At 39.1% G+C, this 20,973-nt stretch overlaps 1 protein-coding gene across 4 annotated transcripts in view; it reads left to right on the top strand.

Moving 5' to 3' along the window:
• The window catches only part of GCLC (glutamate-cysteine ligase catalytic subunit), a 32,306-nt gene extending 12,080 nt beyond the window's left edge, over positions 1-20,226 (top strand). For 3 of the 4 annotated variants that reach the window (XM_021390808.1, XM_021390810.1, XM_021390809.1), the window contains 15 exons: positions 1,086-1,198; positions 2,532-2,714; positions 5,019-5,132; positions 5,861-5,919; positions 6,011-6,147; positions 8,317-8,391; positions 9,268-9,384; positions 10,120-10,258; positions 10,783-10,895; positions 11,582-11,674; positions 12,383-12,487; positions 15,176-15,257; positions 15,345-15,448; positions 15,549-15,669; positions 18,605-20,226. In XM_021390808.1, the coding sequence (XP_021246483.1) occupies positions 1,086-1,198; positions 2,532-2,714; positions 5,019-5,132; positions 5,861-5,919; positions 6,011-6,147; positions 8,317-8,391; positions 9,268-9,384; positions 10,120-10,258; positions 10,783-10,895; positions 11,582-11,674; positions 12,383-12,487; positions 15,176-15,257; positions 15,345-15,448; positions 15,549-15,669; positions 18,605-18,810 (1,761 nt within the window). In that variant the 3' untranslated portion in view covers positions 18,811-20,226. Of the gene's footprint in view, positions 1-1,085; positions 1,199-1,396; positions 1,450-2,531; positions 2,715-5,018; positions 5,133-5,860; positions 5,920-6,010; positions 6,148-8,316; positions 8,392-9,267; positions 9,385-10,119; positions 10,259-10,782; positions 10,896-11,581; positions 11,675-12,382; positions 12,488-15,175; positions 15,258-15,344; positions 15,449-15,548; positions 15,670-18,604 lie in introns of those variants that run through there. The other variant, XM_021390811.1, reaches the window with a different exon arrangement.

Consider the following 20,973-nt stretch of genomic DNA (forward strand, 5'->3'; position numbering starts at 1 on the left):
TTAGATTAGTTGTGAAAGACCTGGAGCAGAGATTTAAGAGCCTCAAACACAAGGCATTGTGTATCAAAGCTGGTCCAGCCAGGGCTTTTTAAAGCCATTACTCTTGTGATGCATTTCCATCTACGACTTCTGATTTTACTTGGCAAGCAAAACATCCCCTTCCAAATAAGTGTCAGAAAATAGAGTTGTGTCAGTAAGTGTTGAAAGGTTATAATGTCCAGGTGGCTGTCAGGGTGCTCTGCTTGGTAGTGCTCTATAGGTCCATAAGGGAGTTTTGGTAGCAAACATGCATCAAAATTAGAAAGTTTGAAATGAGGGTGTTCCAAGTTTAGCAGCTTTCAGGTAACCTGTTAGGCAGACCGTTTCCTTCAGGCCTGGGGGACAGCACTGCAACTGCTTCCAGCAGCAGCTTGTGGGGTTGAGTTCTCTTCCCGCATGACACTAGAGTGAGTGGAGGGGGCAGCCAGGAACACAGACAAGCAGAGGTCCTGATGCACAGTGAGATAAGGTCAGGAAGACAGGGATGGAAGAAAGGCTCTGAAAGGGAAACTGAAGCAAGCCCCCTGTGATATACTAAGAGCTGGAGTGCATTAATAGCAGCCTGATGCTGTTTGTTACAACCATGGACTTCCCATAGTGTAAATGAGGCTCTTTTGCACCATTCTTAATAACCAGTCAATTGCTGGAGCTATAAATGGATGTCCTGTTTGTAGAATGAGGGTTTTTTTTATCAGCTGCGGAGACTAACCTGTGGGATGACAGAGGGACGTTTGTGGTTAGCAGTTTGTATGGGGTTTTAGCTTTACAAATTCACAATCTTTCTGTGAAGTGTCCGCGGTTAGAAAAAAAAAAAATCTGTCATATTTCAAGAAACTTCAGTTCTGCATCTAAGATGAAATAAGCATGCAGCCCTCTTCTCCAGTGTTGTTTACCGTATTCATAGTTAGCCATGGTTTTTTAAGCTTCTGTTCAGTCTGACATTTGACATCCCTTTATACTTGATGCTTACAATCATGTGCCAATGAGAGTTTGTTTATGAAAAAAGCCCTACCACTAACTGCTGTTTTCTTTTTCGTATTTACAAGGTGGAGTATATGTTAGTAAAATTTGACCATGAGAATAAGAAAGTGCGCTTAGTGCTGTGTGGCGAAGAAGTTCTTCAAACGCTGCAAGACAAGGGGGAGAAGATAAACCCCAAGTGAGTAGCTATTTCCTGTTACTTTTTCTTCCTCTTCTTGTGATACCGTACAGAATTTTGTACAGCTGACTTAACTTGAAGTCTGCTTTTTGTAAAACTGTAAGCCACAGGTATCGGTATTTGCAGATTTGAGTGGGGCGTGGGAAGTGGGAGGTTTTGAGTGCATCTGCAGGTTGTCCATGTACCTTTTTATTTTAGACCCTGTGAAAATGAAGGATGTGATGATGAGCACACGGAAGTTTCAGTTTTAGGTATTTGTTTTGTCTTGCTCTGGTTTTGTGGCGGTGTGTACGGAGTGCTTGCATACCAGAGCTTCCTGCCCAGTGAAGCGCGTGTATGCTCTCAGTGTATCCCTAACTGCAGGAGCAGATGAGGTCTATCTAAGGGAGCTGTCATCTTTAGGAGCGCTGTCCCATTTTTAACAGAATTAGGAAGATAGACATAAGATGGCAGGGCAGTTCTTCCCCATCCTCTGCTCTCCTGTGGAATTTGCGGCAGCAATTAGATCATGTCCCTGCTTAAGCTAGCTGTAGAACTGCAGTGTCTTCTAATTGATGGCAACAGATCTATGTTTCCAGAGCAGAGAAATGAGATCAGAGATAGTGAAGTGTTTTGGCTGAAAAGAGCTAGCGCTTAGAGGAAGTTAGAGAAACTGCTGTGGTGATGAAAGGTCTTTGTCCCTCAGGCCTGTCTGCTTCTTGCTAGGTACCTTAGCCCATATCATCCAGTAAGGCTTGCCTGTTTTTCTTCTCAGTGGAGGGAGTAGAAAGCCTGCAAGAAGAAATACCTCCGCTTTTAAATCTGTGTGCTTGAAACCACTACTTTGTGAAGGAGCAGCAGGGAAATGCTTCTCTGCCTTCCTCCTCAGTGGAGGTGGGGTGGTTTGTTGAGAAAGCAAGCTGTTTTGGGGGGAGATTAATGGTGTGCTTAAACTTTGTTTCATTTCTTAACCTCATAAAGTTGTGATATCTGACCAAGTTTCCACTAGCAGCAGAAGGAAGAAACTGGGCCTAACTTGCCTTGCTTTGTGATGTGGCAAGTTAAAACCCCAAGAAACAAAAGATTGAGACAAATACTGAAGGTGGTTGCAAGATGACATAAGCAAATTCTCCTTACTGCATTGTACAGCAAACTTTCTAGCACAAAACTGCCTTCATTTCTCTTAACTGTCTCCCAGTGGTGAGATCCATTGGAGTGTACATCGTGGTACTCCATCAGCTAATCAGCTTTAGGAGATTTTTCTTACAGTTCGCATTTGTCTGAAACTTATGCTAGTAATCCATCTTCTTTAAAGTTGTACAAATATTTAAATAAGGCTATTTACGTATTAAAGCCACCCAACACTCTGGCGACCAGAATATGGAAGCTATATGATTGAAGGCACACCTGGGCAGCCGTATGGGGGAACCATGTCAGAATTCAACACTGTACAAGACAACATGAGGAAAAGGAGGCAAGAGGCCGCTTCAGTGCTGAAAGAAAATGAGGCTGTTTGCACCGTGACATCTTTTCCAAGGTGAGATTGCTGTTTCAGGAGCGTAATGCTGTATTTCCTTTCTTCCTTATTCTCCTTAAATGCTTTTTGTCCTTGTTACTTTTTAACTAAACTGTTCAATTAAACTGAGCAAAATATGACTCAATTGACAGTCTTGTTTTCTAAAACTTCTTATTGCTGTGAGTCAGAAATAAATGGACATCTTCTATATTTTTAGGTTGCTTCTAATTTATTATGATTTTGCGGTAGAATATCTGATTATTCATAACGAAGTATTGTATGTAGAGTAGCCTGCAATTTTGAATTGATATGGCAAATCATACACACAAGGTTTCTCTTTATTTATTTTCCAGGCTTTGATGTTTATAAATAGCAGTACTGTAAAATGTGGCTAACCTGATCTGTTTTTTTTTAATACTGCTTATTCACTGAAGCGCACGCATTCTTCCTTTTATGGCTTTGAACACAATAGAAGAATGTGATTATCATTACAAAATGAAGATTTAAAACTTCTATAATCCTGTATTTATCAAATCTAGAAAGTAGTGCGCCTCTCCTGAGTTTCCTACATCTTTTCAAAGGGCAGATTTCTTTATTTATCTGTCATTGTGAAGAGACTCTTGATGAAATGCATTCAGAAAGTACTTCGTTGCCTAGGAGGAACTGTACTTTGAGACCTTCCTTTCAAGCATGGTTCTAAGGGAGGATTTAATATGTTAGCCCTGACCAGCCTGGTTAGCCAAATGAATGAAAATAGTTACACTTAAAATAGTGGGGTTCGTTGGTTGGTTGCTTGGGTTTTTTTGTTTGGTTTTTTTTAGAAGTGAAAGAAGTTCTGCAGTAGAGTAGAAGCATCTGGGCTTACCACCTGATTTCTTGTGTAGTACAGAATGAAATGGCCCTGAATTCTTACTGAGAGTATGAACACGGCAGAATGTAACTTAGCAGCAAGTATCAGGTACCAAAATGCCCTCATGTATTCTACCTAAAGAACACTCTGTTGATAAAATACACTTCCTCTTCATGAGAGCTGTACTAGACATCTCTATAGTAATGATAGCTTATTTCAAGTCCGGTAGTAAGCAGTTCAGTATGTTACAGAATTGTATTTTGCCCTGCAACATAATTAAAAGATGATGTCTATAATTTCTGTATACAAAGATTTCAGAGCCAGTCTTGCAAATAATAAAGGGAGAGGGACTCATCACCTTGAAAATACAGATAGCTTAATTGTAAAAGGTGTACATTAGACTTCAGTGAAGGCCAGTAAATAATAAAATGCGCAGGCTGCATGTGGTTTATGTTTGGAATTATTCTTAGCTTGATCCTTCAGAGATTGTTCTCCCTAGGTTATATAGTTTCTTATTTCTGCCTTTTGCTGTCTCGCCGTTCCAGTCCCTGTTTGTTTGACTGTAATACTGCTAATTTTATTTTTGAGATATTTTGTTGTTGTTGTCTTTATATCCTCTACAATTACATGTCTGTTGATGTGCATATAACATACATTAAAAAAATTGTGCATATGGAAAGAAAGAAAGATCAAGAGTAGGCTTTTTCAGATTAATTCAGTTAAAAATAAACCTAAATTGCTTAAATATTAAAACAACAGCAACAAAAACAGCACTAACTTAGAAGCTAACTGACTGTCCCAGTTTTTAAATTCGTGAGCCCTTGTTGCTGGACCAGAAAACTGTTTACTTTCTGAAGGACTGGAGTGATGTGATTACAGTGTTCTTTCTGATTCATCATGTAAGTGATAAAGTTGGGTTTAAATATTGTGGGACAACTTGTATACTTAAGCTAGGAAGAAGAAAGCAATAGCAAAGTACATGTTGAACATAAGTAATATTTACAGAAATATGAACATGTTTACTGGTATTTTGAGTAGCTTGATTATAACTTTTCATACATCCAAATATTAGAGTCTTTCTGGGTAATACCAGCTTTATCTTATACGCTATGCAATATGGAGGAATTAATCTTATGCAGCTTTACTTTCTTTGACTCAGGTGTACTGAAAACCTGCTTACTCTTGTTTCAGATGATTCTTAAACTTGCAATGAAGGCTCCAAAGCAGAACATTGTATTTTGATTTTCTTGATCACCTCGCAGCATTTTATGCCTTACAGGTGTATCTTTTCCTTGCTTACTATTGTTTCTCCCATTTAGAGAGTTCTTCAGAGTTCCAGAATCACAAGTTGTTGTGACAAGTTTTTAAAAATCTTTCTATTCCTTTGCATACTGGAATCCTTATCTTAGGTCATCTGACTTTTAAAATCAGTCTGTTTTCTTAACAGCTTGGACTCTCATTGTTGTATTACATAGGTTAGGGTGTCCTGGATTTACGCTGCCGGAGTATAAGCCAACGCCAGTAGAAGGAGGCGCTTCAAAATCCCTCTTCTTTCCAGATGAAGCTATCAATAAACATCCTAGATTTAGGTAAGAGTATTCGGGGAGTGTGAATGAGAAGCTAGATGTTTTTCTTTGCTGAATTATTACAGGCGTACCTTCAATAGGAAACTGCATGGCTGCATGTATCCCACAGAGTTGTGATGGCATGTGTTTTCTGTCAGTGACTTCAAGTAAACTGTTAAGCTCAAGGAATTTCATATAGTAGTGTCATGACATTCTCAGACAAATGGTGTTGATTTTGCTTCTGCAAAATTGTTTCCAGTTAGAAATCCTGTGGTTAACCTCTTTGCTCACTGTTAATCCAGCTCTTATTCAGGTATGTTGCAGTGCATTTTATTCCAGCAGCATCACAGTGTACTGAACTTAGCCAGGTTCATCTAATGTGGAGCAGAGTGTCAAACAACTTGTATGGTCCAAAAAGGGGTTTGATTATAGAGTGAGACGTAGGAGAATCAAATCATTCCATTTAAAAACTAAGCAGTGGTTTTTCACTTGCCCTTGTTTTCTTCAGGTCAGTAGTCTATTCCTTCTGCCCACCAAGTCCCTCAAAATAGGACTGACTTCAGTGAAGAAAAATTCAGTTTGGTGTCTGTTATAGTCTGTTGTAAACAGGGAAAGAAAGGTCTCAAAGGGAAAGCTCAAAACAAACAGGAAGCTGATATTCTGAAATCTTGAAAATTAATGAGAAATAAACTGTGAAACTATTCTCGTAAATAGAAACCTTTGGGTATTCCATTGAACTCTTCTTGTTTTAGTACCCTGACCAGAAACATTCGGCACCGAAGAGGAGAGAAGGTTGTCATAAATGTGCCAAGTGAGTAAATCCAATATACTGTTTCTTCTTTTCCAAATTAAATGTTCAGACTCTTACTCTGGGTTGCTGAATATCTGCGTTCTCCACACAGTATTTAAAGATAAGAATACACCATCACCATTTATAGAAACGTTTCCTAATGATGATGGAGAAGCAGCAAAAGCATCGAAGCCAGACTTTATATATATGGACGCTATGGGGTTTGGAATGGGCAACTGCTGTCTTCAGGTAAAATACATCTACTTTTGAGGTGTAACTGAATGTCACCTTTCCTAAACTGTTCCTTTTTTTTTTTTTTTTTTAAAGTTACCTTATGTCTAATTGTTGTAGCTTAATGTAATTTTCGGTGTGGCAAAAGGGGAAGTAAAACAACAGACTTATGTGTAACAATGCCTTCTTAAAATCCAGGTTTGATTGCCTGCACTATGTTTATTTTCTGCAAATTCTCAATGGTAATTTGATGTTTTGCTGAAGCGGTTTGCTTTAATGTTTCTCTTTCACAGTAACCCAGTGGGGATGATGTCTCAGGTAGCAATGATGTATTTGACTGTTGATAAAACATGCTTGTTGCCAGCACTGGCAGCTTGTAAGCAGAGTGAGGAAGAGGCTAGTGTTCGGTCTCCACGGGATTAAAGGAAAATCTCCAGGCTCCTATTGTTTCACCGCACTGGCAGAAATAACCACATTCAAAACACTTCTATTTGAGACTAAGAAAGTTAAAAAGATGAGTAGGTAAAATGTTCTGGGCAACAGCTAAGTATGATTTCTTCTTGCTGTAGATAAGCTGGGGAGAATATAATGAAGTAGTGAAGTGTGTGTAATGTGAAAACTTGCAATATTATGTTATATACAGCCTATTTTGTACCAGCTCTTTTTATCATGCAAGACCATAAAGAAATTCAGCTTTCACTTTCAGTCATTGTTTGAAATAAAAAAAAACAACAAGAAAAGGTTAATCTCTGTTTATAGAACACAGTTTTGCTATTCACCATGCTTATAATCAGTGGTTAAGTTCAGTACTCTTTGTTAGCATCAAAAGGAGAACGAAACAAAGTTGTCAGGTGCTGTAAGCAGCTGTCTATGTGCTGTTAATTCTTTATAACCAATTAGACGGAAACATGTTCCCTGCCTATTTTCTGTAGTTTGTAGTATAGACTTTTTGTCTTTTTCTCACTACATACCTATAATATAACTTGGTTTGAGATATTTTCAGGGTCAGAAATAGTGTCCTGATCAGCTCAGTTGGGATCATTTGCAATGGCAGAGTCCCCTTTGAGCAGCGAGGCATAGTGTCGTGCTCCTGCCCTTGTTCAGGTTTCATGCACCAAGCCTGTGAGGTTTTGGATATGTTTTTGTTTTGCTTTGGGTATTTTTTTTTTTTGAGGCTTGCTCACAGGTGGGGAGGGCTTCAGTGCCAGGTTAAGCATCCATGTATTTTGTGGGAATTTCTGATTGTAGTCTGTGGCCAAGGATAATTGTATTCAACTGGCGTTATTCAGGCCAGTATGCAGTGATGGTGATTCAGGGTTGGAGGCAGATTGTGTAAGGTCATGGTAGGATCAATTCCAACCTAAATTATTCTGTGATCTATGAATGTGTAAACTGAGAAAAAGGGGACAGAAGCTTTTAATCTGCTTATCATCTTTTAACAGTTTTGAGGTGACTGGGCTCTCTGCATTTTTCAAGTGTGTGAAGTAGTGGTTTGGGAACTCTGGGGTGTAAAATCTGTTAGAAGTGCATCTTGTGTTTGGTGCTGCTCTGAGCAAATTTCACCAAAATTGCAAAGAAATTACAGTTTCTGGGGGCTTGTGTGGTACAGCTTCCACATTATTAATGGCAAATAATGTTTCATTTTGTTGTGACCTGGCCTCAAATGCAGGCAAAATTGTATTTTCAAAAAATAAGTTATTGTAAACAAAAAGTTTATTTTTTCCCAGTTGCAGAATCAAACAAAAACATACTGAAGGCAGTTCTTGAAAACAGGAATTAAAACAGGATTAGCCGTCACATAAAGCAAATTTTACTTCTACATCTGACTGTTGTTGTAAGTGAGTAGATTCTTGATATGGTTCCTAAATGCACATTATCAGCCCACGTGTCTTGTAGGTGTTAACACAGTCGTCTTTGGTTCTGGCAAGTATTTGTGTATCTGGTTTCATGGCTGAAGTGTTGTCGTCTGAAGTGTTTTAATAGACATGGAAAGTGTGGGGAAGGAAGCTTGTAATACAGATGCTGCTGGTAGATGAGGCAAAAGCTTGTCCATGTATCTCAAGAGGAAAAACACTTAGAATTCTGGTATTAAGATTCTTTTACAGTATCATAGACTCTAATTCCAGGAAGACTATGCTTGCAATAAGATTATAGAAATTGTAATAGCAACTGTCCTTCCTCCATCAGGTAACGTTCCAGGCTTGCAGCATTTCTGAAGCAAGATATCTCTATGATCAGCTAGCCACAATCTGTCCCATTGTGGTGAGTAATGCTCTTCTGTCGCATCACATCCTCATCGGATGAAAGCCACCACGTGTGAAAAATAAAATCCGAATTAAGACCTTAAATGCTAGCAACAAGCTGAATATTCAGGGAAAAATGTTGACTTCTCTTACTACACAATCACATTAACAGCGTCGTTCATTTAATATCCAGATATGTTTAATGTATTTGAGCTATCACTTTGGTGTGTGTGTTACAGTCTTGAGAGGGAAGCATGTGATACCACAAAGTTTATGTCTCTGACTCTGCCCTGCTAAACACATGGACAAGACTTGTTGAATGCTCCTAGAAATGCATTTGGGGAAGCTTTTCTTGGAAGATAGCTGAAGTCATTCCTTAAACAATTCTTAAATTTTTGGCTTTGGTCTGTTTCGCTTACATCTGTCCCTTTGTAAGCATGGGGAAACAAGTATTATAATAAAATAAAAATTTATCTGTTTTGGACAGCGAACAGCTCTTATTCTGAGTGAGGTGTATTTCAGCTTTGCTGCTAAAGTGCCTGCCAGACAAAAATAAAAAGATTGCTTGGTGAACTTCATGAGTGTGGAAGCACCGTACTTGCTGATCTTGTTAGGAAATTTCTTCTACTTTATCAGCTTTCTGTTCCTTAAATGCTGAGGTAATAAGTATGGAGGGCATCGGGTGCCACTTCAGAAATACTGATATTTATTCCAGGCATTTTATGAGGTTAGCAATTGAGAGACTTTGTGGTTTGGGCTTTGTCTGCATGCTAAATTGAAATGTATACTTCAGTTACTTATGGACCAGCAAGTTTCCCTTTCCTACAGGATTAAGGCATTGTTTTTGGTTCCTTGGCTTGTACTTTTGTTTTCATGTCAGGCTATTTTCTTTTAGATGGCATTGAGTGCTGCATCTCCATTCTACAGAGGCTATGTGTCCGATATTGATTGTCGCTGGGGAGTAATCTCTGCATCGGTAGATGATCGAACGCGGGAAGAGAGGGGGCTAGAGGTAAGTGATATAGGCAGTAGGTATCTGCCTTTCTTCAGGCAAAAATGTTAAATTTCCTTTAATATCAAGTTCTGCTTGTGGTCATCAGAGTCCCTGATGGGGGAATGTGGCAGTCGTGGTAGATGCAGAAGAGATTGTGTAAGCAGACATGTTGTTTGTACAGCTTACAGCAAATACATTTTCAGTTAGGTATGGAATTCCAGTAAAATTCCTCTTTTACTCCTCCACAGCTTGCTAAAGTTGTTCGTATTTAAACTTTCTCCGTTCTGTGCTTAAGCCCAAAAGGCAAAAGTTGGTTTGAGTTAAATAGCAGGTGATGCTGAGTAATCCAGTAACGTAAACTGGAGCTACGTGAAGAGAGCAGTTACCAGAACTTCGGGAATTTCTGTAAGCATGAATTGGCATCCAAGACGCACAGTGTAACAACAAGAAAAAATTCTACTTGAAATATTTCTTGAGCTACCCAGTTTAAGAGCATCTCTAGAAATGTGTGTGTAATAAACTGCATCAGTATGTGTTGCAGTAGGTGTCATAATGCTTTCCAGATAGTCGGGGTAATGTTCATTACATCAGGAAAATGTTTCCATTTAAGATTCGTGCTTTGAATAATTTTAATTGAGACTGTAGGGTTTTTTTTAAACAGTGTAATAATTCTGACATAAGTGTCATTAGTGAGCAAAACTTAGGTAACATTGTTAACAAGCTGTTAAAATATTGTATTCTTAAATTATATAGCCACTGAAGAACAACCATTATAGAATCAGTAAATCCAGATATGATTCCATAGACAGTTATCTATCTGAATGTGGTGAGAAATACAATGACATTGATTTGACAATAGACAAAGATATCTACGAGCACCTAATAAAGGAAGGTAAGTGATTGCTTCATTATGAGCAGGTTTAGAATTGTGCTTGCAGTGTGTGGGGATATTTTATGTTTTAGTTTTTGTTTCAATCGTTGTGATTCCCTGAGAGTGACTCCTTTTCAGAAAGTATCTATGCACTGTGATCTTAAGAGTAAAAAATATATATATTTGTGATAGAAACTGTCCCTAATTCCAGCGTGAGAAGCTTAGTGTTTCGTGTACTAATCTTTTACTTTTGTGGAGAGGGCAGAACTGCTTTAGGAAACGTGGCACAGAGGTGCGTCAGAAAGCAGAAAGAATGGCAGCCACACCAATATCCAACTGCCACCTCCAAAGAAGAACTTGTTCTTTTTTTCTCTTTAATCATTTCCTTCCTTCCCCAAATCATTGTTTTAACTTTAACAGGATGTGGTGGGTTGAGGTAGTGTTACAAAGTTGGATTTTTTCATTTTAGGTTCTTGTAAAACAAATCATTTCTTAGAGCCTCCTTTGCTGCATTTGAATTGTTTCTCTGAATTTTCATTTTGTAGGTATTGACCACCTTTTGGCACAGCATATTGCACACTTGTTTATTCGAGACCCATTGACTTTGTTTGAGGAGAAAATACATCTAGATGATGCAAATGAATCCGACCATTTTGAGGTTGTGTCTGATTTAGAGGAATTTAATAAATATATATGTAAATTTTCTCTTTTTTTATAGTACTGCTTAATTGGAGGATGGTTATATTGGCTAAGAATTTTCTTGAATTTTTCATTCCACCTAGTTCTTTAGCATATGACTGTGCAGTCATAAGCATATATTTCTGTTTAATTGTTTACTTAGAAGACGGTAGCTTTTATTTTAAACACAACAAAATTAAAAGGGCATGAATGTATATAATTGATATGGGGGATTGCCTTTTTTGTATGACTTCCTGAAAACTCAATTGCATGACATCTCTCTTACGTATGTAGTCTCTCTTATACAGACTTTGGTAAGTTTGTGTAACATACTGTGATTACAAAATATGATACTGTTATGTATTTTTACATTCGGATGTATCAGTCCCCTAGGAAAAGACCTGCATAATCTCAGCCCAAAATAGTATCTTATATGTAATCTTCAGACCAAATAGCATGAGAAAGTATAGCATAGATGCTTAGAGGATGAGTAGTTACATTATGCTTTTTAGGAAGTCACTACTCAATTTGGAAACGTTTCTCTGTTAATTTGAGTGTTAATTTGAGCTACTCTTGGGAAATGATTACAATGGTTCATTTTGCTTTGATTATATTATATAATGATGCATATCTTAACTGAAACAGATAATTTCTTGTGCTTTGTAGAACATTCAGTCGACAAACTGGCAGACAATGAGATTTAAACCACCTCCTCCAAATTCAGATATAGGATGGAGAGTAGAATTCAGGCCAATGGAGGTAAGGAAGGAGTCACTTGCACAAATACATTTTCAAGTGGAAAAGTACTAGGCATGCTGCCATGCAGTATCAGACCCTTATTACTTGTGTTTTCTTCCCTCTGCGTTCCTAGATGCAAATGAAGTGGACAGCAGTGTTTAATCAGACATGGACTATGGAATGTAACTGACAGGAGAATCCACTGTAGCACAGCAAAGCATGCTAGTGGATTTGGGGTGACAGGGAAAGGAATTAGGCTTGTACTAAAACTTTTTCAAATAAAGACTCATTTAGTTTCCAGGAACCTTACTTCTCCAATACTTTTATTGATACTGAACAATTCCGCCGTCACTGTTTTGTGTTTCACAAGTGCTTTTATTTTACAGCTGTCTGAATTGAGTCCCTTAAGTAGGAATTTAAAAGCTATTATGCGTTTCTAATTACAAGAAGACTGAAGATATAGGTTCTTAGGTAGCCTTTTGAAACACGGGTGGGCTTTGGCATTGGTTTCAAGGGCTGAACTTGTTGACGTGTCCACACTGCGTTGTGCACTTGAAGGCAGAGTCATTCCAGCACATACATCACCATCTCTGCTAGTGGAATGTGTGTGAATACAAGCGCCAGCGTGAATTGTTTGAGTCAAACTCTTTAAAATCTTTCAGATAGCCATCTGTTTCTGTGGGCATATTCCTACTAGTGTAACTCCATCTCTAATTCTTTTATGTGTAGGTCCAGTTAACAGACTTTGAAAACTCTGCGTATGTTGTGTTTGTGGTACTGCTAACTAGAGTGATTCTCTCATACAAACTGGATTTTCTCATTCCTTTGTCCAAGGTAGGTTTGAAAGATTGGATTTATTCGAGCTAATTGCAACATATTTGTGTCGCATTTAATTTTTATCCTCTGCAATCTAGGATTTACTGTTAGTGTACTTACTGAACAGTCATTTCTGTCTTTCAGTCAGTTTTCATTTGGGCCAGTAATTTGCTTCAATTTGAGTTCTGCAATTGTTAATATTTTACTGCCATCTAATGGAGTTAAGCTTACAGGGGTATTGTTAGCTGCCTCTTGATGTTTCATAACTCCCTTAAAAATGGCTGATGGGCCCTTATTTAGAAATTGTTTACAGAATGTCTTAGTTTATTTCTTCTAAGAGCAGGTGAATTTAGCTTTCAGCTTTTAGCAGTAAGAGCATAGGCACACCTTATCTGTGTTCCTGTTACACAAAGCCAAAATGGAGTATCTACCAAAGGTGCTTTGACACAAATGCCAAAATTAAGCTGTTTTCAGGATGCCAAAGCTAACTCTTCTACGTGTCTGACTTCCTTCAAAGATTCACATTTCCAGCAGCTCATAAAAATGTATGCCTCCCTGTTTTTTCTCTGCTTAGTCCTTTTGATTTCTGTATTTAAAAATCCAGATTTGGGATTGTATTTATTCTCCCAGCACTAATTCAAGGTCATCTGTACTGTTCAGTTCCAGTGGCCAGTTCCTTTAATTCTCCACGTAAGTTTATCTTGCATTCAGGGAAAGAATGAAAGTTAAACCTCAGGTGTCTATTCTAGGGCAAGTTCTGAAAAAGGAGGAAGGCAGCTGTAATGAAGCTTATATGCTAAATGAAACGGCTCTGTAGATACTTCATTTTTTATTTTTTTTTTAATATATGCATCAAGCCACTGCCTTCATTTCAGTTGCACGCTCTTTCTACAGTCCTGCTGCTGTATCTCAGTGAGCAGTGGCCATGTGATACTGTAGTTTTCCTTTCTGGTCGTTGTGTGGCTTCATGCTTGTTTAGTGAACACCAAACAAAACGCTTCCCTGAAGGCCTGCTTGCTCGTGGCATAGGAATTCCTGTGGTGCCCAACAATGTCAAACTGCTACAGAAATACTGATAAAGAGCATTGTCACAAAACTGTTTTGAGTCTCAAAAAGGGCATGCTTCCACCCTTTTACTGGGAAAGTAGCTTGTGAAGTTCAAAACAAACTTGCTTTGGTATCTGTTTTAATGTGATTATAGTGTGTATCTTGCATTCTTATTTTTTTGTTGTTCATATTTGGAGGAGAGGGGAAGGAGAAGCTGAGGTACCTAACCATAAAATCCCCTTTAGCTTAAGGGGATAGTCCTGCAATGTTATGGGTAACTTTAAAGAAAATCTTGTACTGTAGAAGGCTTTTGATGGACTGTACAAGATAAAGCACTGTCGGTGCTGGCTACAGGATAGCCATAGGGTCCTGATGCTTTTCTGAACGTGTTTAATTAAAATGGTGAAAAGTACTGAAGTTGTAAACTAATGGTAATTGTACCATACAGGTGGTGTGATCTCTTACTAAATGAAATCATAGCAAAGCTACAAAGAGAAATTCTCTTCCTTATGTCAGGGAATTCAGATTCCAAAAATAGTACAGGGCATAGTGACATTGTTATGTGGAATGTCTCAAAAGCACAAAAAATTTATTGAATACTTGTTAAGACTGAAACAGAGTTCGGGTGCAGAAAGAATATGAAGAGTTTGTGATGAAGAAATCAATTTGTTTGAGCCTGCCAAGGAATTTAGCAGGTAATGCAACACAGAACTGCACAACCATTGGTAAACCTGCCTCTTTCAGTTTTAAAAAAAAAAATAATACAGGTTTTTGAGGCTAATCTTACACTAATCTCTTCTGTTTGATTGAGTACTGTGGTAGTTCAAGTAGCTAGTGTGTAAATAAATTTCATAATACAGAAAGAACAAAAACAGACTTGAAAAGCGAAGCTTTGAAAGGTAAGGATTAAGTGATGATTTTGCATTGCCCTTAAAGATGAAACACAGAATTCAGCAAGTAGTATCCCTTCTTCTAAAGGCAATGTAATAAAACTAGTGTCCAAAATAAGCAATGTTAATTCCCAGAGGACATACCCACCAAAGAACTTGGATAAATTCTCTCTCTGGACACATGAGTAATGCTTCGTTGTTTGTAGATTTTCTGGGAAGTCTGCAATGTAGAACTACTTTTCTAGCAGTTTATCTGAGTATCTCACGGATGTTTGGATATGGGATTCCCCTATAATGTTACCAGAAATATTTGAGTTTAACTTTTTTTAGATACAGTTATAACTTTTCAGAAGACCTCAATGGCATTGTTAATAAAAGCCACTAACTATGGCTAGGAAAATGGCCATTTTTGTCTGTACACACTTAAATTGCATCTGAATATGCAAAAAAAAAAAAAAACCAACAATAAAACAGAAGGAATGCAACCTGTTAAACGCAGCTGTATTCTGTCTTCAGTCTAACTTAAAAGATTAACATAGCATTTTCTAATGCAGTACCTCTTCTGTTGGGGACCTGATTTTATAGTGTCACCTTCTCATGGTTTTGTACAGAACCAGTAAATACTTATTTCCAGAGTTTGGTCTTATGTGGTAAAATAGTGAAAAATGTGGGAGGTTTTGCAACTAATGAGACTCCAAAGTAATGTGAGGGTTTGGAGAGTCCTTACTTTCTAAAATGTCACGGATTTCTGCAATACTTGTTTTGCCAGGTGGATGAAAATATGAAGATGGCCCAGAAAAGAGATGCTGTCCGGCAGGGAATGTTTTACTTCAGAAAGGATATTTGCAAAGGTATCCCAGCAAGCAATCTAACAACATGGTTGTCGATAATTACTTCATCTCTTCTGACTGACTTCTTTCCCTTTGTCACTTCTGAAGGTGGAAATGTCGTTGTGGATGGATGTGGCTCAGCACAAAATGGAACGGGCACGGACACAGAAGTGTACACCTTAATGAGCATCGATACAATTATAAACGGGAAGGTCATAGCCTCTTCTGACTGGAGCACACAGCCTTCCCCTCTGCTCCATTCTCCTGAAATTGATCAAGCGTGTTTCATGCCGACTGTGTTCTCTCACACAGGAAGGAGTCTTCCCTGGTTTGATCCCGATTTTGAATTCTTACCTTGAAAACATGGAGGTGGATGTGGACACAAGATGCACCATCCTAAACTACCTGAAGTTAATAAAAAAGAGAGCATCTGGTACGTTTGGCTCTTTCAGGCACTGATTTTCTAGCCATTTTCTACTTTGAAAGTAATAAGGATGTTCTCTAATTATCAGTTGAGTAAAAGTAGTGGCGGCTATGGCTTTCTGGTTAAGTGTTAAATCATAGGAGCAAAGGACTGGCGTGTGTTCTCTGTCTTAAATCAGGTCGTGTTGAATTCTGATCATAAATGTTTCATGATCCATTTTTGAACTTAATTTAGGAGTAACTGGTACAGTACTCCCTCCGCTGCAGCTGTATCTCCAAGATATTTTTTCAGCAGCACTTCTGCTGCTTTTGCCAGTATGTTGTCTGTGTTCTTACATAAACTAATCTCCTTCTCCTTTTATATGTTTTACAAGTATGTGGGGCTGGGTCTGATAGCCTGGCAGTGGGTGTGGCTCCAGAGTGTGCTGGCATTAAGTTAGGTTAAGCTCCGATATGCAAGAGCATGGGGACTTGCTTTCTTATCAGAGAACTAAAGGCCTTTCTGTAAGTAGCAAAACTCTTTGAAGTCTAAGTAAACTGGGTTCTTCCCCTGCCTTTTTCATGCTACAGTGCCTTCTAAGGTAGGTGGTATAATGACTTCCTACACTCCTTCTTAAAATGCAACAGTGTACTGAGTAGAAGATGAAGGCCAAAGGCCTTCATTCAGAACTGGGCACATATCAGTATAAAGCTGCTACAGACTGTTGTGCAAATCCTTCTTGTGCCTAGCTCAGTTTAGCTAGACGCTTAACTTCAGTCAGAGAATGGCTTGGGTTGGAAGGGGCATTCAGTTCCAACCCAAGCTCATCAGGTTCCAACCCCACTGCCACAGGCAGGGCCACCAACCACCAGATCTGGTACTAGACCAGGTTGCCTAGGGCCCCAGTCTTACAAGTCAAGACATAGGTTTTGTTTATTATGATATATTCATTGGTTTTAAATTAGTGTTGCATTCCTTTTTAATTCTTAAAGATTGCTACAGAACCTTCAAGCTAAAGATATTTTTAAAGCTGGGCTAAAAATCAGGACTTTCTCCTGCCTCAAAATTTAATGCTTTAGCAGCTCTTGAAAATGGTAACAAGTTTTAATTAATTGTTGCTTTCACTGAAAATGTTCTTTCCAAAGCCTGCTTGTTTGCAGAAGGCTTCTCTCTCTCAGATAACACAGACTGGGGGTTTGGTGCTTGGCTTAGCTGAGACAGAGGAAAGAAACTGGCAGGAAGAAAACATCTGAGGTACATTAACCCTCAAAGCAGCAGTGCCTCCAAAATATTTCATTATTTTCATTGCTTATAATTAAATTTAAAAAATGCTTTTGGGAGGAAAAAAAAAGGGAATACATGATTATTACGGAGTGGTTTTTTTGTTTTCTTTTTTTCCTCAAGAGCTAATTACCCATGCTCAACCCTGTGCCACAAGTGTTTCATGTTTAAATGTGCTTCCCAGTTATATCACGGTATGCCTTTTAGTTCCTGTGCTGCACAGTAATGTTTCTCCATTCACTCTGCAAAATCATGAACGTTGATGAAAGCTGTTCACAAATATAGTCTCTTCCAGTCTTGAGATTCCTTCACCCTGTATTTCCTTGCTTTGGAGTTCTCTAACACATTTTGTCAGCCTTCTGGTGCTTTTTCCTAATTTGGTTATATTCTTTTTTGAGAACTGCATGTTGCGTTTGAAGTGAAGGTCTATGCAGTATTATACAGCTGTATGCACTTAGAAATAACATCCTTTATTTTCAATGGAGAGTGCTGAGTGGTTGGGCCATCTGACCACTAGGTGTCCGTGTTGGTATGGGCTGCACAGCTCTGGGTGGTGACAGTTGAGGAGTACGTCTCTTGTTGTGCTCAGCTCATCTCCCAGCCACGCTTCTGGTTTGTGGTCATGTGTCTAAAACATTCACCAAATGTTTCTTGCGTATATTTTGTTCTGCCACTTTTTTTATACAGAAGACACTGGCTGTGTTTCTTAAAAACACAACTTGTTTTTTGAGGGATGCATCCCATCAGCCTACCATGACGTCTTAGTATCTTAGTTACCTTTATCTTGTACTCATTGTGGTTTGCTTGCATGTACTGCATTCAGGAGCAAAATTCGGTAGCCTAAATGCTGGTGTCCAGCTGGCCCACAGCTGCTCCTTGGCAAGGACACAGGTCTCCTGCAGGCAGCGTGTGTCACTTGGTGCTGAGGACCCTGGAGCAACTGATGGCCAGCGGTACCCTGCGTAGTGAAGCAGGGGCAGTGTGTGCAAGCCAGGAGCTGGTGTAATTGGGAACCTTCCTGTCTTCTGCTAGGGGAGCTGCCAGAGGGAAACAATAAGAGAGTATTTAAAGACAGATGGAGCAGAGCTAGCAGCTGAGTTGGATGGAAAATTACATAGGATCACAGAATGGTTTGGGTTGGAGAGGTCCTTAAAGGTCATCCAGTTCCAACCCCCTGCCATGGGCAGGGCTGGCACCCTCTAGGTTGGGCTGCTCAGGGCCTGTCCAACCTGGCCTTGAGTGCCTCTGGGAACGGGGCACCCACTGCTTCTCTGGGCAGCCTGTGCCAGTGCCTCACTGCCCTACATAATTATTGTAGCGGTGTCTGTTAGTTGATCTCAGACAGCTTTGCTATTAAAGAGTTTTAAAGATCTCTTGCTATCCAGTCTGTTGGTAACACCTGTTCTAGCATCTGGTTGTGATACTTCTCTCTGTGCTGCCTTTTTAAAAGATCTGAAATTTTGAAGATCGTACCAAAAGAGTGAGTTTGGGACTATCAGTGATGTGTCAGCTGAATTTTGCTTCAAGTTTAGCCTTACAAAAAAAAAAGAAGTAGGAATGTGTTTCTTATGAAAGCATGAACTGTTAATTAATTGTGCGTGTAATGTGCAGAATGTTATGTTTTACTGCTACATCTGCTACATTAGGTGTACTAACTGAAGTTTGGTTTCATTTTGCCCCCCAGGAGAATTAATGACGGTCGCCCGATGGATGAGGGAATTCATTGCACAGCACCCAGACTACAAGCAGGATAGCGTGATAACAGATGAAATGAATTACAGCCTTATTTGGAAATGCAACCAAATCGCACAAGGCCAGGCAGAATGTCCTGAACTACTGGGGGTAGGATTTAACAAGAAGCCAAGCGGAAACAAAACTGACTCTTTGTAATGAATGTTTGTTAAATAATAGAAAGTTTAAGTCTTTTAGCAAAGCACTAGCAAAGATACTGTGAATCTGGTACAGTTTCATGGTGTGAAGACCAAAACAGGGATACTGCACTATAAAATGGGCCAATGCCTCAATATTCATTTAAGGCATCCTAAAATGGGCATATTCTTATTGTTAAGGTTTATACAATGTACATGTAAATAGTAAAATATTTTTATGATTAACATCAATGTATTTTAATAAGCATTGTATCTAAAGTTATTGTGAATTAGCTTGTTAACTTTTTTATGCTTAGAAAAGGAAAATTGTCCTTAACAGCTTTGTAAATGTAATGGTACTTGTATATTATATGCATTCCAGTTACTGAATGTTTACTGTAATTTTTTAACCTGGAATGTGCTGAGTAATCTATCTTATTGTGTAAGAAAGGAAGAAAATTCTTCTTGACCTACCTGACTCCCAGACTTCTTCCTTCCACTTGGGTTTTGAAAGTACTTCAGAAAAATGCACGTGCATCCGATTTGTTAATCTCTGCGGCAGTTTCTCAGTTGCCGCAAGACCTATATGTAGGCGTACAGCGTAGAATTAGAGAACAGAGCGATCTCTATTCAGGTAACACAGCTCCCTGTCTCCTGGTGACTGCAGGTTGGTGTGAGGGCTGCCGCGTTCTTTCGTAACCTGCATTTCCTGCAACAAAAGCTCCATCTTTTCCCAGAACGTGTTTTTTTTTTTTTTCCTTCCCCTTCTTATGGTTCAGAAATTTGCCTCTCTTTTTATGATAAAACGGCAGAAAGGGAGGAGGAAATGCGAGCTGAACATAAAGCTGTCCTTACACAGGAACCAGAGGTGATGGCTCTGGCACTCCTGAACTGCTGGGAGAGCCTGCATTGCTGCTTCTCCCACAGTCAATAACCACTGCAGCACAAAACCAACAACCATTTCGTTCTTCCTAATGGTTGAGTTCCTCATTCATCATTCACTGTTTAAAATATTTCTGGCAGCATGTTTATACTTCATAGAGGTAGTTGAGGTACCTACAGAGCTGTAAGTATGGGTAAATTCAACCCCTCTGTAAAATAGATGCAAGGAGATAATGGAGCGCGTGACTCATTTGAACTGGGAGCCAGTGCTGGTAGTGACTGTAAGATACTTAAAATTTAGCCGTTGCAACTGTAAATAAAGCAAACTTACGGGGCCTTTTAATTTAGCTTCTTAATTGATTCCTGGAAGTGCATTGCATTATGGATACATTATGCAAAGCTTAATGCAAGCGCATATAAATACCTGAGGTGTAATGATCTTTACCAAGGACTGACGGATTGGAAAGGTGCGCTAACGAGAAGCTTTTATGTACTGACATTAGAATTTGTTCTGTGTTCACAGGTGTGCTTTAGAGAATAAAGAATGCTTTTTTTATGTGGTGGTGAATTTGTTTTAATCAAGATGTAGGCATACGCTAATTTAGTTTGTGTAATAAGAAAATAAAATAAAATTTGCAGTATGTGTTTGTCACTTGCATGAGTTTGAGTCAGTCACAAATTCAAAAAGGAAACAGTTGTACTTCTGAGGTCTAATAGCCAAGGTTTTTCCACTCCTGCAATAGAGAATTGTGTCATCTTTAATGCAGCATCTGACTGCACAGCATCAAGTGCTGTACTTGAAAGAACGCTTAGAAAAATAACAATGCTTTGCTACAGATACTGTATCAATGTGTCCTTTAAATGTGGCATTAAGTCACCATTCTGGCCTAGCAGGTGTGTCCTGTCCTCTATATGAGAGTAACTACTGTCCTGATGCTTAAAAACTGCGGCTTCAAGTCTCTGCTGTGCTGTATGCATACTTCAGGGCAGGGTGGGAAGGATCGATCAAGGCAGCTGCTTGTTTGCCTAGGTGTCTGTGGCTGTGGTGCCTGAGCAGCTGATGTTTCCCAGATGATGAGATGCTTTGGGTGCTGGGCATGTGAAGGCTCTCAGCAATTGGTGTAGGAAAGGATGAGCTTTGCCACTGGCTGGGAATGTGCCCAGAGGAGGTTGTGTGGTACCTGCCCCTACTCAGAGGTGAGAAGCAAGTCACAGAACAAGCCCTTTGCTGGCAAGCTCTGGCTGGCCTCCAGCAGAAGGCATGAGGCATTCTCTTGAGCTATGAGTGCAGGATTTGGCATTC

Source organism: Numida meleagris, chromosome 3, assembly GCF_002078875.1.
Source record: "Numida meleagris isolate 19003 breed g44 Domestic line chromosome 3, NumMel1.0, whole genome shotgun sequence".
NCBI lineage: Eukaryota > Metazoa > Chordata > Aves > Galliformes > Numididae > Numida > Numida meleagris.